Here is a 15,567-nt window from a genome sequence, read left to right on the forward strand (position 1 = left end):
TTGTTTTATACAAAAGTATTGAATAGCAGTGAAATTTTTTTGTTTTCATGTGACAACATTCTATGATTTTCTTACAAATATGAGTTCTTGAAGTGTGCACATATTTCGATGTATGGCTGTGTTTAAATATCAAGTGTGTCATGCTTTTAATAGTATTACTTGGTTATAGTTTTCTAACTTAAAAATTCTATTTTAAATCAGTTGAATATAGTACTTTCCTAAATTTCGACTGTTCATGTTGTTTTGCTCTTCTACACTAATCCAGCGTCAGTGTCCTCACCTCTGCTACTAACACATTGTGCTGCATCTTCTTTCTAGACTTCATTATCCGCACTATAGCAGCTTCTATCTCATGTTTCCTGTCGTCATCTACTTTCTGCCTTGTTTCTTTCCTTTCTGGGTCAGATTCACCTTGTTTGGCAGCAACTAAAAGAGAAATAAAGACATTTATGTGATTATCATGTAATTTCAAATGTAATGATAAAATGTGGCTTATAAACAAATAATATAAATTAGTAATATCCCCTGAGAAAAACTACGGCAAAACCTTGTTTCTAGAACTTAACTTGTTCTAAGAAGGCTGTTCAAGAAGTGATTTATTAGAAAACCGAATCATTTTTCCCATTAGAAATAATGTAAATTGAATTCATTTCAGACCCCCAAATGATTCCATTTTAACCTTTCAAACAGTACATGTCTAAGGTACTGTTTAATTTATAAACACTTCTCTTCTTAAATTTATTGAACCACTCCCCACTAGCCTTAAACGAATTTTTCATATATCAATGCCTCGAAATTTCTATCACCAGCTTTTTGTCCAATCAACAGCAGTTTTTCTACCTATTCAATTGCCTGTGATTGTTGTTTTATGAGCACTTTCATACCCTTAGCAACATTAACACTCTTGATGGCCTATTACATTTTAAAATTGTGGTAATCATCAATGTGGATTTTGCCAGCAACAAAAGCATTTTTCCTTTTGTTTGTTGCCTGAGAGCCCCTTTTAGTCATGCTGAGGTATCAGCATAAAAGTGATGTCAGGTTGAAAAGTGAAGTGTTAGTTGACAACCAAGACATTTTTTCTGAGAACTTGGTCCAGAACCGAATTGTTCGAGATGGGAGAAATTGGAGAATCAAGGTTTGACTGAAATTTCAACCTGACTATACACATATACTCATTTCTAGTAAACATCCCCAAAATGCCCAATTCAGTGGTTAATAAATACTTAAATAACAAGTAGTGATATAAAAATCCTATAATTCTAAATTATTTATTTTAAATATTAGTATTTTTATAGAGATAAGAAAACCAATTTTATTTTTATAGAATATGATTCCTTTCCTGAAAGAAAAATGATAGGTGGTTATCTTTAGCAGTTAACTTATCAGTCATTTTCACTGTTTGTGACTTCCACAGGTCAACTAGTACCACTTCAACTCCAATCTAACCCTAAAAGTATCTCAGGTAAGAGAATACCTGATGGCTTACCAACTCAAACTATGGCTGTAATCTCTAATGCTTAAAGAAGAGGAAAGAATGCCAACTAAAGAAACTCCTTAACAATTAATTCATTTACACTTCCCACCAATTATCTAACAATTTGTCATGTATCTTATTAAATTTTTCATTTCACAATCTCATTGTCACTAAGCATACTATATTCCAATCTTCAGGAGAAATCTTACTCTGTTATTCTCTACAGACTTCAAGGCAATTGCTAAGGGATTAAATATAGAAGTTCCTTTCTCCCACAACTTTACTCTCTTGGAAGTAGCAGAGAAAGAAAAATGATAACTAAATTTTGGGTTATTGGTATTCAATAGGAGATAGATGTGAAGTTTGTGGTGGTAGAAATTGGAAAATTACAAAGAACCATAAGGGATACTGCTGACTTAGGCAGGGGCACTCCCATGAGACAGTAGACACACAATTCAGATCATTCTGGTAAGGCCATCACATACATTTATAAGTTTCTAGCTGTTTCTAACCAGAATCCCTTGGCTGAGAATTCTGCTTTCAGTGTCTTTCCAAGTTAAAGATCATCAGTCTTAATGAAAAGAGTAAAATTAGATTAAAATGATCTACTAAGAAAGAATAATGCTTTTTCTCAAAAAAGTCAATGTCACTTAAAAAAGATAGGGATTGCTTTCAATAGAATTAAATTCAATTGAGACATATAATTTTGTTGGGTGTGATATTGGATTACTATTATGGGGGGAACTATCTTATTTTAAGGACGTATATGTATGCTGAACTATTTGGAGGGAAGTGTTACTATGTTTGCAAATTCATTTAAAAACTAGCAAATACATACCTATATAGAGGGACAAGGGGGGGCGCCTGAGCAAATGTGGCAAATTTTTAATGACTTGTAAATATATGTGATGGCCATACCCATGTCCATGATTGTGCTTTTCACCTTTTCTATAGATTTGGAAATATTTAAAACTAGAGGCCTGGTGCACGAAATTCATGCATGGGGTGGGGGAGGGTGTCCCCTCAGCCCAGCCTGGACCCTCTCCAATCTGGAACCCTTCGGGGCATGTCCGAAACCGGCAGTCAGACATCCCTCTCACAATCCGGGACTGCTGGCTCCTAACTGCTCACCTGCCTGATCACCCCTAACTGCCTCCCCCTGCCAGCCTGATCACCCCTAACCACCTCCGCCTGCAAGCATGATCGCCCCTAACTGCCCCTCTGCTGGCCTGGTTGCCCCCAACTGCCCCCCCCCCCTTGCCAGCCTGGTCACCCCTAACTACCCCCCTGCCAGCCTGGTTGCCCCCAACTGCAACCAGTGGTTATTTATTATATTCTATTAACTTACACAAAATACCTGGTCGCCCCTGACTGCCACCCCTGCTGGCCTGGTTGCCCCTGACTGCCCCCTCTGCTGGCCTGGTCACCCCTGACTGCCCAACCTGCCGGCCTGGTCGCCTCATGTAGCCTGCTGGTCAGTCGTTTGGTTGTTGTCCCTTGCTAATCCCCCTGCTGGCCTGGTTGACCCACGCAGCCTGCTGGTCAGTCGTTCGGTCATCCCTCACTAATTCCCCTGCCGGCCTGTTCACCCCATGCAGCCTGCTGGTCATTTGGTCGTCCCTCGCTAACCCCCCTGTCGGCCTTATCGCCCCATGCAGCCTGCTGTTCGGTTGTTACTGTGAGGGCAGCGTGACCAATTTGTATATTACCCTTTTATTAGTATAGATAAGAAGTTGGAGGGAAAAAGAAATAATATTTTAAATAATCCATTTGGTTTATCTGGATTTGGTCACCTTAATAGGTGTACTCCAAAATAAATGTGAAGATTGTGGTGAAACACACTGAATTATGACTTTTTAGAAAACATGAGGGCAGGCACTCACTCCTAGAGCCTAGCCCAGTACTCTGTACTTAAGAGTACAACAGAGGTGTTTGCTTGTGTAAGTGGGTATCTATGTATGCAGATGTATGGAAGGGGAACAGAGGAAGAAGGTGAGCAGTGGTGATGGAAAGACTCTCAACTACAGAAAACGCTGTAAATTACAAAGAACCTAGTTGTTTTCAAAGGTTGCATTAGGTAATACTTTTAACTCCTTTGCTTTAACTTCTATTACGTACTACAGTAAAAAGCAGCATAAATAGGTATGGTTAGTGTCCGAGTATTTGATTTTTATTCTAAGTACTTTCTCCAAAGGGCAAATGGATATTTTGACAACATAAGAAAACCTATATGGTCACAGTACTTATAACCAGAGAGAAAATTTTAACTTACACAAAATACCAGTAAGAACTTTAAGAAATCATCTAGTCAAATTTTTCATCATCTATATACGTATATAAAAGCCTAAGCAGCCATTATGACTGGTTACTATGACGATGCACTGACCACCAGGGGGCAGAGGCTCAATGCAGGAGCTGCCCCCTGGTGGTCAGTGCACTCCCACAGCCAACCTCCTGCGGTCCCTCCCACGGCTAGCCAGCCCCGATTGGCCTGATCGCTGGCCAGGCAGAGGGACCCCACCAGTGCACGAATTTGTGCACCTGGCCTCTAGTATATAAATAACTACATTCCCATTTTAATCAGATCTAAAACACTACACACACAAACACCACCAAAAATTAAAAATTCATGAAGAGAAGACTTTTTAAAATAACAATACTATCTGACAACATAATTGGTGGATATGATGAAACCTGTGATTGCAAAGATGGTTATTTATTTAGGGTAAAGCAGTGTGAGGCTAAGTAATTCAGATCTATTATGTATCACCATACATTTTCCTCCAAATCTAGGATACAAGTCCTGAAACCTGAAACCCGTATCTGTCCAAAATCATAAATTCACATGTTTTGCACTTTGGAGAAAAAAGACATTTTATTACAGGACTCACTGGCAGAGTTGTTTTATTTTTAATCTACAACTGTGTCCCAAAGATATGGGATCAATTTTGGTAAAGAAGATACAATGATATGGTTTTCAACTATGGGACAAAGTAGTCAAGACTCTGACAAAAACACACCACACTGCTTCACCAAGCATAGGGATCCTATCAGCGTCAAAAAGGAAAACAGAAGTGTGTATATAAAGTTCTTGAATCAAGATATTTTGGCAATCCATTATATTTAGCATTAAAGTAATTTTAAAAAGACTATCTTTTATTAACATAAAATGTAAACACAATTTTTTAAAGTAAAAGAACTATTTAAAAATTTTCTCTTATTTTAAAAATAGTTTTACCGCAAGATATTAGCTGTAATAAATAAATTAATACTGGAACACTTCCTGATACTAGTTTAAAGACCAAGTAGAAAACTACATTAGAGTTTAAATGTCAACAAAGGTAGAGGGCCTCTTTTTCCTTTAAATGCATTGAAACACATTTTACATAATGTTAAATATACAAGAAATAGAATGTCCTTAAAAATAAAGCTGTACTAAAAAGTGCTCACAACAGTCACTTCTATGTTTTTAAATTAGAATATGAATTTTAAGGTTTTCAAACTTAAAAATATTCATCAAAATATAAACAGCTTCATCTAAAGATCAAATTTTAGATAGGTAACTCAATTTTGAGAAATCTGTAAGTCAGTTTTAAAAACAGAGATCCAATGAATATTATTTACCCACTTAAAAAGAATAACTTTTAAGTAGTAATATGTTCATAAAAAACTGTAATTCCTCAGGGATATTGGCCTATAATTCTTTTTCTTTGTAGTGTCTTTATCTGGTTTTGGGATTAGGGTAATGCTGGCTTCATAGAAAGAGCTAGGAAATGTGCCTTCCTCTTGAATTTTTTGGAATAGTCTGAGAAGGTCAGGTTTTAGTTCTCTGAATGTTTGGTAAAACTCCCCTGTGAAACCATCTGGTCCCAGGCTTTTGTTTGCTGGAAGTTTTTTGATGACTGCTTCAATTTCCTCCTTAGTTATCGGCCTGTTGGAATTTTTTGACTCTTCTTGATTGAGTTTTGGAAGGTTGTATTTTTCTAGGAATATGTCCATTTCCTCTAGGTTGTTAAGTTTGTTGGAATAGAGTTGTTCATAGTATTTTTTTTTTACAATCCTTTGTATTTCTGTAGGGTCTGTTATTTTGCCTCTCTCATTTCTGATTTTGTTTATTTGGGGTCCTCTCTCTTTGCTTCTTGGTGAGCCTGGCTAGAGGTTCATCAATCTTGTTTATCCTTTCAAAGAACCAGCTCTTGGTTTTGTTGATCTTTTGTATTGTTTTTTTGGTCTCTATATTATTTATTTCTGCTCTGATCTTTATTATCTCCTACCTTCTGCTCACTCTGGGCTTTTCTTGTTCTCTTTCTAATTCTTTAAGTTGCAGAGTTAGATAATTACCATTTTTTCCTGTTTTCTGAAGTAGGCCTCTAATACTATGAACTTTGCTCTCAGGACTGCTTTCACTGTGTCCTATAGGTTTTAGATTGTTGTGTTATCATTGTCATTTGTTTCCAGGATGCTTTTAATTTCTTCTTTGATCTCTTTGGTAACCCATCATTGTTTAATAGCATGCTATCCAGCCTCCAAGTGTTTTAATTGTTTTTATTGTAGTTGATTTCTAAAATTATGCCATTGTGGTCTGAGAAGATGCTTGATATTATAATCTTGAATTTGGAGAGACTTTGGTCTGTGACCCAATATGTGTGCTAAAATCCTCAACGAAATCCTAGCAAATCGGATCCAGCATTACATTAGAAAGATCATACACCATGACCAAGTGGGATTTATCCCAGGGATGCAAGGCTGGTACAATATCCGAAAATCAATAAATGTGGTACATCACATAAACACATTGAAAGACAAAAGCACATAATCATATCAACTGATGCAGAAAAGGCATTTGACAAAATCCAACAACCTTTCCTGATAAAAACTCTCAGCAAAGTGGGAATAGAGGGATCATACCTCAACATAATAAAAGCTTTATATGACAAACCTACAGCAAACATCATCTTCAACAGGCAAAAGCTAAAATCATTTCCCCTAAGAACAGGAACGAGACAGGGATGGCCACTTTCACCACTCTTGTTTGACACAGTACTGGAAGTGCTAGCCATAGCGATCTGACAAGAAGAAGAAATAAAAGGCATCCAAATTGGAAAAGAAGAAGTAAAACTGTCATTATTCGCAGATGACATGATATTGTACTTAGAAAAACCTAAAGACTCCCATCATAAAACTACCAGACTTAATAAATGAATTCCGGCAATGTAGCAGGATACAAAATTAACACCCATAAATCTATGGCTTTTTATACACAGAACTCACAGAAAGAGAAACTAAAAAAAAAAAAAAAAAAAAAAAAATCCCATTTACCACTGCAACACAAAAATTAAGGTATGTAGGAATAAATTTAATCAAGAAGGTAAAAGACCTGTACTCAGAAAATTACAAAACGCTGAAACAAGAGATAGAGGAAGACATAAACAAATGGAAGAATAGTCCGTGTTCATGGATTGGTAGAATCAACATCATTAAAATGTCCATCCTACCCAAAGCAATCTATAGATTCAATGCAATCCCTGTTAAAATACCAATGGCGTACTTCAAAGATCTAGAAAAAACTCTCCAAAAATTCATCTGGAACAAAAAAAGACCCTGAATAGCTTCAGCAATCTTGAGAAAGAAAAAGTTGGAAGTATCACAATACTAGATACCAAGCTATATTATAAAGCTACTGTTTTCAAAACTGCCTGGTACTGGCAGAAGAACAGACATATAGACCAATGGAACAGAACAGAGAACCCAGAGATCGACCCAAGTCATTATGCTCAATTAATATTTGACAAAGGAGGCAAGAGCATACAATGGAGACAAGACGGTCTCTTCAATAAATGGTGTTGGGAAAATTGGACAGATACATGCAAAAAATGAAACTACGCCACCAACTTACACCATACACAAAAATAAACTCAAAATGGATAAAGGACTTAGACATAAGACAGGAAACTATAAAAATCTTAGAAGAAGCCATTGGCAGCAAAATAGCAAACATTTGTCGTAGCAGGATCTTTACCAATACAGCTCCTAGGGCAATGGAAACTAAGGAGAAAATAAACAAATGGGACTACATAAAAATAAAAGGCTTCTGCACAGCAAAAGAAACCATCAACAAAACAACAGAAAGCCCACTGCATAAGAGAACATATTTGCCAATGTTATCTCCAATAAGGGTTTAATCTCCAAAATTTATAGGGAACTCCTACAACCTAACAAAAGGAAGATAAACAATCCAATCAAAAAATGGGCAAAGGACCTAAGTAAACACCTTTTGAAAGAGGACATGTAGAAGACCAAGAGACATATGAAAACATGCTCAAAGTCACCACTAATCATCCAAGAGATGCAAATCAAAACAACAAAGAGGTACCATTTCACAACTGTCAGAATGGCTATCATCAACAAACGACAAATGCTGGAGAGGATGCAGAGAAAAAGGAACCCTCTTGCACTGCTGGTGGGAATGCAGACTGGTACAGCCACTCTGGAAAACAGTATGGCATTTCCTCAAAAAAAAAAAAAATAAATAAAAATGGAACTTCCATTTGACCCAGTAATCCCACTTCTAGGAATATATCCCAAGAAAAACAGAAATACCAATCAGAAAGGATATATGCACCCGTATGTTCATAGCAGCACAATTTATAATAACTAAGATTTGAAAACAGCCTAAGTGCTCTTTAGCTGATGAGTGGGTTAGAAAACTGTGGTACATCTATACAATGGAATACTACACTGCTGTTAAAAAAAAAAAAAAAAAGGAATTCTTACCATTTGCAAAAGCATAGAGAGAACTGGAGAGCATTATGCTAAACGAAATAAGCCAGGCAGAGAAAGATAAATATCACATGATCTCACTCATTTGTGGAATATAATGAACAACATAAACAGATGAATAGGGAGAGAACCATAGTCATAGAGGCATTGAATAGACTGTCCAACCTATGAGGGAAGGCAGGGGATGAGGGGATAAGAGATCAACCAAAGGACTTGTATGCATGCATATAAGCATAACCAATGGACACAGACGGGGAGCATGAGGGCATGTGCTGGGGGTCGGGGGCCGCTGGGGAGAGGTCAATGCGGGGGGGAAAAGGAGACTTATATAATACATTAAACATTAAAGAACTTAAATTAAAAAATTAAAAAAATAAATAAAACAACTGTAATTCCTGCATCAAAAACCTATGCAAGTATCAAATTCACCACTATGAATTACTTTTTAAAATGTTTACCGTACTTGGATTCAACTGCATTGTGACAGGAACACAGATAGATAAAAGCGGCTTTAATTAAGTCTATGTGTCATGCAGCACAAGAAAAGACTTACTTTTTCAAAAGCTAAAAATCATACTGATAAGAATTTTTAGAGAAAAACCAACACAATTTGTTTTAAGAGGAACAATATAATACCTGTTTGAATCTTGACTCTGTGTAGTTTGGATGTGAACTGATCATTAACTGTGAATATGTGACCATTTTCTATTTCCTTTGACTTGGGTTCTTTTGTGAGAACCCGTTGTGTTGGTTTACCACAGGCGAGGGACTGCAGGGCTCTAACAAGTTCCCTTTCAGGGATATCCGTTTCTTGTTGAATTTCCTGAAATTTTATCAGATCGACATAATTATAAATAGACTTTTTGACAGGTTAAGGCAGATTAACTAGTAAGTAAAATTGATCAAGCAGTGATGAGAGGTAATATCACTAAGGTAATATTTTACAACCAAGAAATCCCCATTATGATACTTCACTAAAATCTCAATAATTTGGAAAAAACAACAAAAAACAGAGAAAAACGTGATTCAAATTACAAAATACAGAAAATACATGTACTTTTTTTTTTATTTTAGGAGATATAAGGCCCAATCTAAAAATATCATCCAGCAGAGAATATTAGGAACCTGCTTTAATAGTCAGGTAAAAATAAAAGTGTTAACCAACATATAATTGCTACTTTTAGAAATACTCTACAATCTTCCTTCCAAGTTTATTAACACGATTCCTTTACTTAGTAACTTCTTTTGTAGAGAGAAGCTAAGTAAGCTTGCACTAAAGCCTTCTATCAGACAATCAAAATTTATATTCCAAGTTGACCATATCTACTGTCTGTATGACCAAATTAAAAAAGTTAAGTGCCTGGTAATTAATACTAAATATGAAAAGCAATAAAGGGTTATGAAGTGCAGGTGATAATTGTTGCTACATGTTATGAGATAAATAAAATATAATAAAAGCTGTTCATGAAAAAAATGTATAGTTGCCACGAATGGGTTTGAACTGCATGGGTACACTGTGGATGTTTGTCAATAAATACAGTCGACTCTTCCCATCCGCTGGTTTCACATCAATGGATGCAAACAACCTGGGATGGAAAAAAGTATTTTTGCATTCTCAAAAAGTTTTATAATTGTTGAATCTGGGAATGTGAAGGGCCAACTACTATAGAGTCAAACTAGGGCTGGATTTTCAACTGGGGGTGGACAGATGTTGGACTTCTAAGTTCTACCTTGTTTAAGGGTCAACTATATAATTTTTAAAAATATGTTTTATTTTTTTAGAGTGAAAGAGAGAGGAGAGAGGGAGAAATATCGATGAGAGAAACAACTATCAGCTGCCTCCTGCATACCCCCTAGTAGGGATTAAGTCTGTATCCTGAGCAAGTGCCCTGAACTGGAATTGAACCTGTGTCCTCTCGATGATTGGCCAGGGCTCAACTGTATAATTTTTAAATTCATTATAATCTTACGTCAGTAGGAAAGCAAGAGAATTATACATGGATACGATTTAGTCCCTACCCTACACAACTAGAGGGATGTATGGTGCAACAAGTCTGCACACTAGGCTATACCACTTTGATTCACTGCATACTGCATAGTCCATGGACACAGTAAATAATATAGTGAAGGCCTGGGGGGGGAGGGGGAGGCTCTGGATAGAGTGGGGCAAAGGGGGAGGGGAAGAAGAGGACATCTGTAATAGTGCAACGATATGAAAAAAAAAAAGAAAAACCATACCACTAGGAAACTGAAAAGGCAAGTGAAAGTCTGAGAAAATATTCATAGGACATAGATCCGATTTGTATACAGAATTTATAAAGAGCTTTAAAAAACTCAATAAATATATGAACACCTCACCAACAAGACACATAGTGACATATGAACACACAAAAGATGCTCAACATCAAGGAAAGGCAAATTAAATCCACAATGAAATATAATTATAGATCAGTTAAAATGGCGAATATTAAAAAGACTGATAATACTACATTTGGGAGAGTATGTGGAGCAACTGGAACTCTCCTACACTGATGGCAGGAATGTAAAACGGTACAATTTGAGACAGTTGGACAGTTTCTTAAAAAGGAATACACTACTAAAACTACACATGCAACAACATGGATTATTCTAAAAAAACAACACTGTGCTATGTAAAAGAAGCGTCACAAAAGCAATTCATATTGTATGATTCCATTTAGGGGAAATGCTAGAGAGGCAAGACTAGTCTATGATGACAGAAAGCAGATCACTGGCCGCCTGGGTATGGGAATAGTGGGAGGGAATTGACTGCAAAGGGATATAAACATTTTGGGGATAGTATTCTATAGATTGTGATGGCAGTTACACAGGTATGTACACCTGTTAAAACTCATCAAATGGGATATGTTTATTACATAAAACTTATACTTCAATACAGTTGATTTCAAAAAGCCAAATGAAATGTGACCCAACAAATTTATGATTTTCACAAAGGTTACTAAAATAGTAATAATCATCATCATCAAATAATAACTCTAAAGGTTATTCATATAAGAAAGATTCAAGTAACATGTGAAAATTAGAAATAAAACAATTGGTTAAAATTTATATAACCAACCCATACCTCAAATGTATATTTTTCTCTATTATTAAAGAGCATTAATATGGTCATCTGGAAAGTGGAGACTTGCAGTATGTGCTTCCGTGTATTAGAGCCAGTGACTTGTGCCCCTCCAACACCAACTTCAGATCCATCTTCCTGTTTCATTTTTTAAAAAACATAAAGAAGACATTATCACATCCTGGTAACTTTGACAGTATATTTGAGAAATAACCTCTGTAATGACAAACCCCTCCTTTACAAAACTACATTAAAAAGAAAATGTTATTTAAAAACGTGTATGTGTGTAAGTACACATATACCAAATCTTCATTTAGGGTTGTTGTGTAGTGTGTGTGTGTGTGTGTGTGTTTGTGTGTGTGTACAATTTAATTTTACAACTAAAAAATTATTTTAACAGTACACAATAGAATAATAATGGACTTATTAGACATCACTCCATTATACCACTACCAAATGTAGTAGGGTTAGGTTTTTTTGTGTGCGGTCTGATCATAGCAAGAGATCAAATGATAGCTAGGATATGGGGGAATTCTTTGCCATTCTTACAACTGATTTAAGTACAAAGTAGAAATTTAAGTCTCCAATAATTGACATATAAATTTTGTTTTAAATACCTACTGATCTGTTTTATAAAACTTCAAAAGATAAAATAATTGTTTAGGAAAAAATCCTCTTCTTTAAAATCAAAACAAACAATAATTAAAAGCTGAGTTTTTTGGTATCCTTGACCTCCCCACTTACACTTAAATACAGGGTGGATCAAAACTAGGTATACAATTGTGAGTATGAGAAACAGAGTTTTATTCTTGTATTATTATTTACTAATTATTGTATTATTTTTCCATATGAATAGCTATAAACCTACTGTCCCCTCACCCTGTATATAAAAGTTTCTAACATTATTCAACTAAATAAATTACAAGGATTTTCCCATTTCCATTAAATATAAAAATTAGAATAGACATAGCCATTTTAATAACATATAAAACTACTATAATTCTAATTACAATATAGACTAAAACAGTTGTTTGCTGCCTGGATGACAACTTAGGTATTATCTTTTATGTTTTGCTGGAAGCTTTTATTACTTTTCTATTTTTAAGGAAAATGACCCTGACTAGAGTTATACCAAGGATTAAAAGTACTCTAAACCTCACAATCTTAGATATAAAAAAGCGATTACTTTTTAAAAATGAAGGCAATTCACTAGCATAGTGCTCACTTTAAAATAATCACTTTAGTAACATTTTGTACATCTCACAAATCTCGTGTTAACATTTCCAGTTTTGATTGCTGAAAATTAGTAAGGCTTATAGGAGACCAAAAATTTGGAAAGGGGAGTCATAGCTTTGCATGCCCTCAAATCAACTTACATCTTATTATTTTACGCAATATGGTCTCAAGTGTAATCTTATAAAAAATGTGTAATTATTCACTCCAGGAAGGCTACTGATATAATCTTCATATTGTCAAATGAAATTATTTAGCAACTGAGGAAACAGAGGTAAATAAAGCAAAGTTCCCACCTTTTTAATATTTGGAACAAGGAAATAGGAGAGATAACTGACCCAAGTCAACAAAAATCACAAACCAGTTCTATAGACTAATTTTAAGTTACTTAATATTTACCTTTTTGACTGGTCCATAAAAGGTGGCATTGAGATCTGCAGAACCCATATGATGCTGGAGTGTGAGCTGCCGACCACTGTGTTTCGCTAAGTAAAACCTTCAGCAAATCAAACCAGGTTTTAGAGAATCATACAACTTACGTATTTGAAATTATAAACTACTAGTGGCCCAGTGCACGAATTCGTGCACATTGAAAGGAAATTAATTAGAAGAAATATTTTAATATCGCTATTTGCCCTGTCTATAAATAGAAGTATCAACCAAATACACGATCGACGACAGATCAAAACACATATGTGCTATTGGCGTCAGCAAGAGCTTTGTATGTATCATGCACGCGCGAGTCAACTTAGCTTTTACAGATATAGAATAAGCTTGCTTAATTAGACCTGCTTTCTGATGTAGCTGAACTTTTTCCAGCCCAGTGAAGCACACCAACTTCTCTTTCAGGTAATTGTCAACAACACAGCAGTAAATATCAACATGAAGCAGATTATTATTGCAGATCACACTGGGAGAACAAAGGGTAAAATATTTAACTGCAGCAGTGTTTGACTATATTCTGCGCAGTGAAAAAACCTGGTCATTTTCAAGGTCCACCATTTCTTACTTCTTTTCAGTTGGGGTCAAGTTTCTAAACTTTCTAAACTTCCGTTTTCCGGCCAATGAAAACAGCATTTCACTGAGTCTCCTACCTACCTACTCCAGGACTTCTGTGAGGATCAAATGAAATGAGGCATGGGAAAACACTTCACAGACATTTGGTTAACAGTGTAAAATGTTTCCACCTGGCTATAAAGCAAGTTGTGTTCCTGGGCTGAAGAAACTGCAAGGAGGCTAGTTGCTAGGGAGAGGAAGCGGGGCATTGCTATGTGACGTCATTACCCGGACGGGCACTTAGCATCTTAGCCTTTTATATGTATATAGATAGGATAAAACTTATGTAAGGCAGAGTTAAAAAGATAGCATGCACTAATGCTGAAGGACATCAATAAAAGATTCCTTTGAAAAGAGTTTATGCAATGCATATTAAAAGCATAAAGGATAATTCTCCTTTTGAACATGAGGTAAAAAATGGAGTACAGCATATTTATCCTCAATCAGGGACACTACAAATGCTCAAATTTATTTCAACTTTGGATAGTTATTTGTTCTTAGAAATACAAAGTTTGATCTACATTTACCTCCTGAATATCTCAAAAGCATGTCTTGGTGCTGGTGGGATGTTGCACTTTGGTGTGGCTGACTGAGTGGGCCAATATCCTGTTGTGAGCACCCGGACTGTGAGATCAACACCACCTAATGATACCTGTGTAAAGGAGAAAAAGATGTTCCCCAACAATTAACTAAAATTTGTTATCTGTTCCATATAGACACTGTGTCAGTTATCAAAGTAGTTAGTTTCATATCTGATATTGAGCAAATAAAACATTATCGTCTTAAAGGTAAGGCCCACCTGTGTTTTTCAAATTTTAACTCTCCTGGCGAGGATTTATATATATTGTTTAAGATGTTGACTTTAAAACATTGGCCAAAGGACAACTGTTAGCATGTGAACAAAGGGTTAGTGGTGACATTGAAAAATGCAAACTTTGGCCCTGCAGCTTTTTAAGTTAAAATGGTAAGTGGTCATATCTGTATCATTTAAAAGAAAAATTTAGGATACTAGCTCTCATCTCAGATTTTAGTATTTTTACCATATTAACATACAAATAAAATAATTCTATTGCATTCATATTTGAAGTATATTGATAAACATGTTTTTGCCTGTAGTTCACATTCTAACAAACTTTGCATAGGATACTAAATCCTGTTCTACATAGTAGATGCTCTATGAATATCTGAATATGGAAGACTACTACTATCTCTCACATTAGATATTTTCTTCTTGTTAAACAAATTAATTTAAGAAAACAAAAATAAAGCATATAAAGATTCTTAAAGGTAAAATAGTATCTTTATTATTGATATTCACAGCTTATTCTAAATCATTGTATTTTTATCTAACCTGATTTAGTGACAGATTTTTAAAAGGAAGAGATCAGCTTATAAAGAATATCTTGAAATATTCCACTCAGATTTCTTCACAAATACCTACTAAATGATCACTCCATTTTAAAGAAACTAAAACTAGATAGAAATCCTAGATGATGCATAGGAGAGGATCACAGCAGAGACTCTTAGATGATGAACAGTGGAGGGCTGAGAACTGCTGGTACTTTTTAAGTTGGGTGGACTGGGGTGTTGAGCTCACAACTTGGTTCAATACACCCAAAACAGTAAAGTCTTTTTTTAAAAAACCTTTTAACCTTTTCTCCCATATACTCAACAAAGACTTTACCTTCAAGTCTTTTCTTAAAATCTAATTTTTAAAAAGAGGCCTTGTCTGACCACACTTCCCTATTACCTATTTCCTTTGTATGTTCTATTGCCAGCTCAGATGCTGTGTGTTTACTTATATTGTTTATCATCTGTCTCCCAGATTAGAATATAAGCTCCACACTGGCAGGGAATTTTGTCTGTTCCATTCTCTGCTGTACACCCAGTGCCTAGAACAATGCTTGGCACGGACAGTTAA

General features: G+C 35.5%; 1 protein-coding gene across 2 annotated transcripts in view; it reads right to left on the reverse strand.

Annotated features, from left to right (window-relative positions):
- The window catches only part of CUL3 (cullin 3), a 112,619-nt gene that overhangs the window by 4,951 nt on the left and 92,101 nt on the right, over positions 1-15,567 (reverse strand). For both annotated transcript variants that reach the window (XM_080670386.1, XM_080670387.1), the window contains 5 exons: positions 14,174-14,298; positions 12,990-13,086; positions 11,361-11,495; positions 8,894-9,080; positions 281-426 (listed from right to left, as the gene is read on the reverse strand). In XM_080670386.1, the coding sequence (XP_080526512.1) occupies positions 281-426; positions 8,894-9,080; positions 11,361-11,495; positions 12,990-13,086; positions 14,174-14,298 (690 nt within the window). The remainder of the gene's footprint in view (positions 1-280; positions 427-8,893; positions 9,081-11,360; positions 11,496-12,989; positions 13,087-14,173; positions 14,299-15,567) is intronic.

Source organism: Plecotus auritus, assembly GCF_963455305.1.
Source record: "Plecotus auritus genome assembly, chromosome: 5".
NCBI classification, from domain to species: Eukaryota; Metazoa; Chordata; class Mammalia; order Chiroptera; family Vespertilionidae; genus Plecotus; species Plecotus auritus.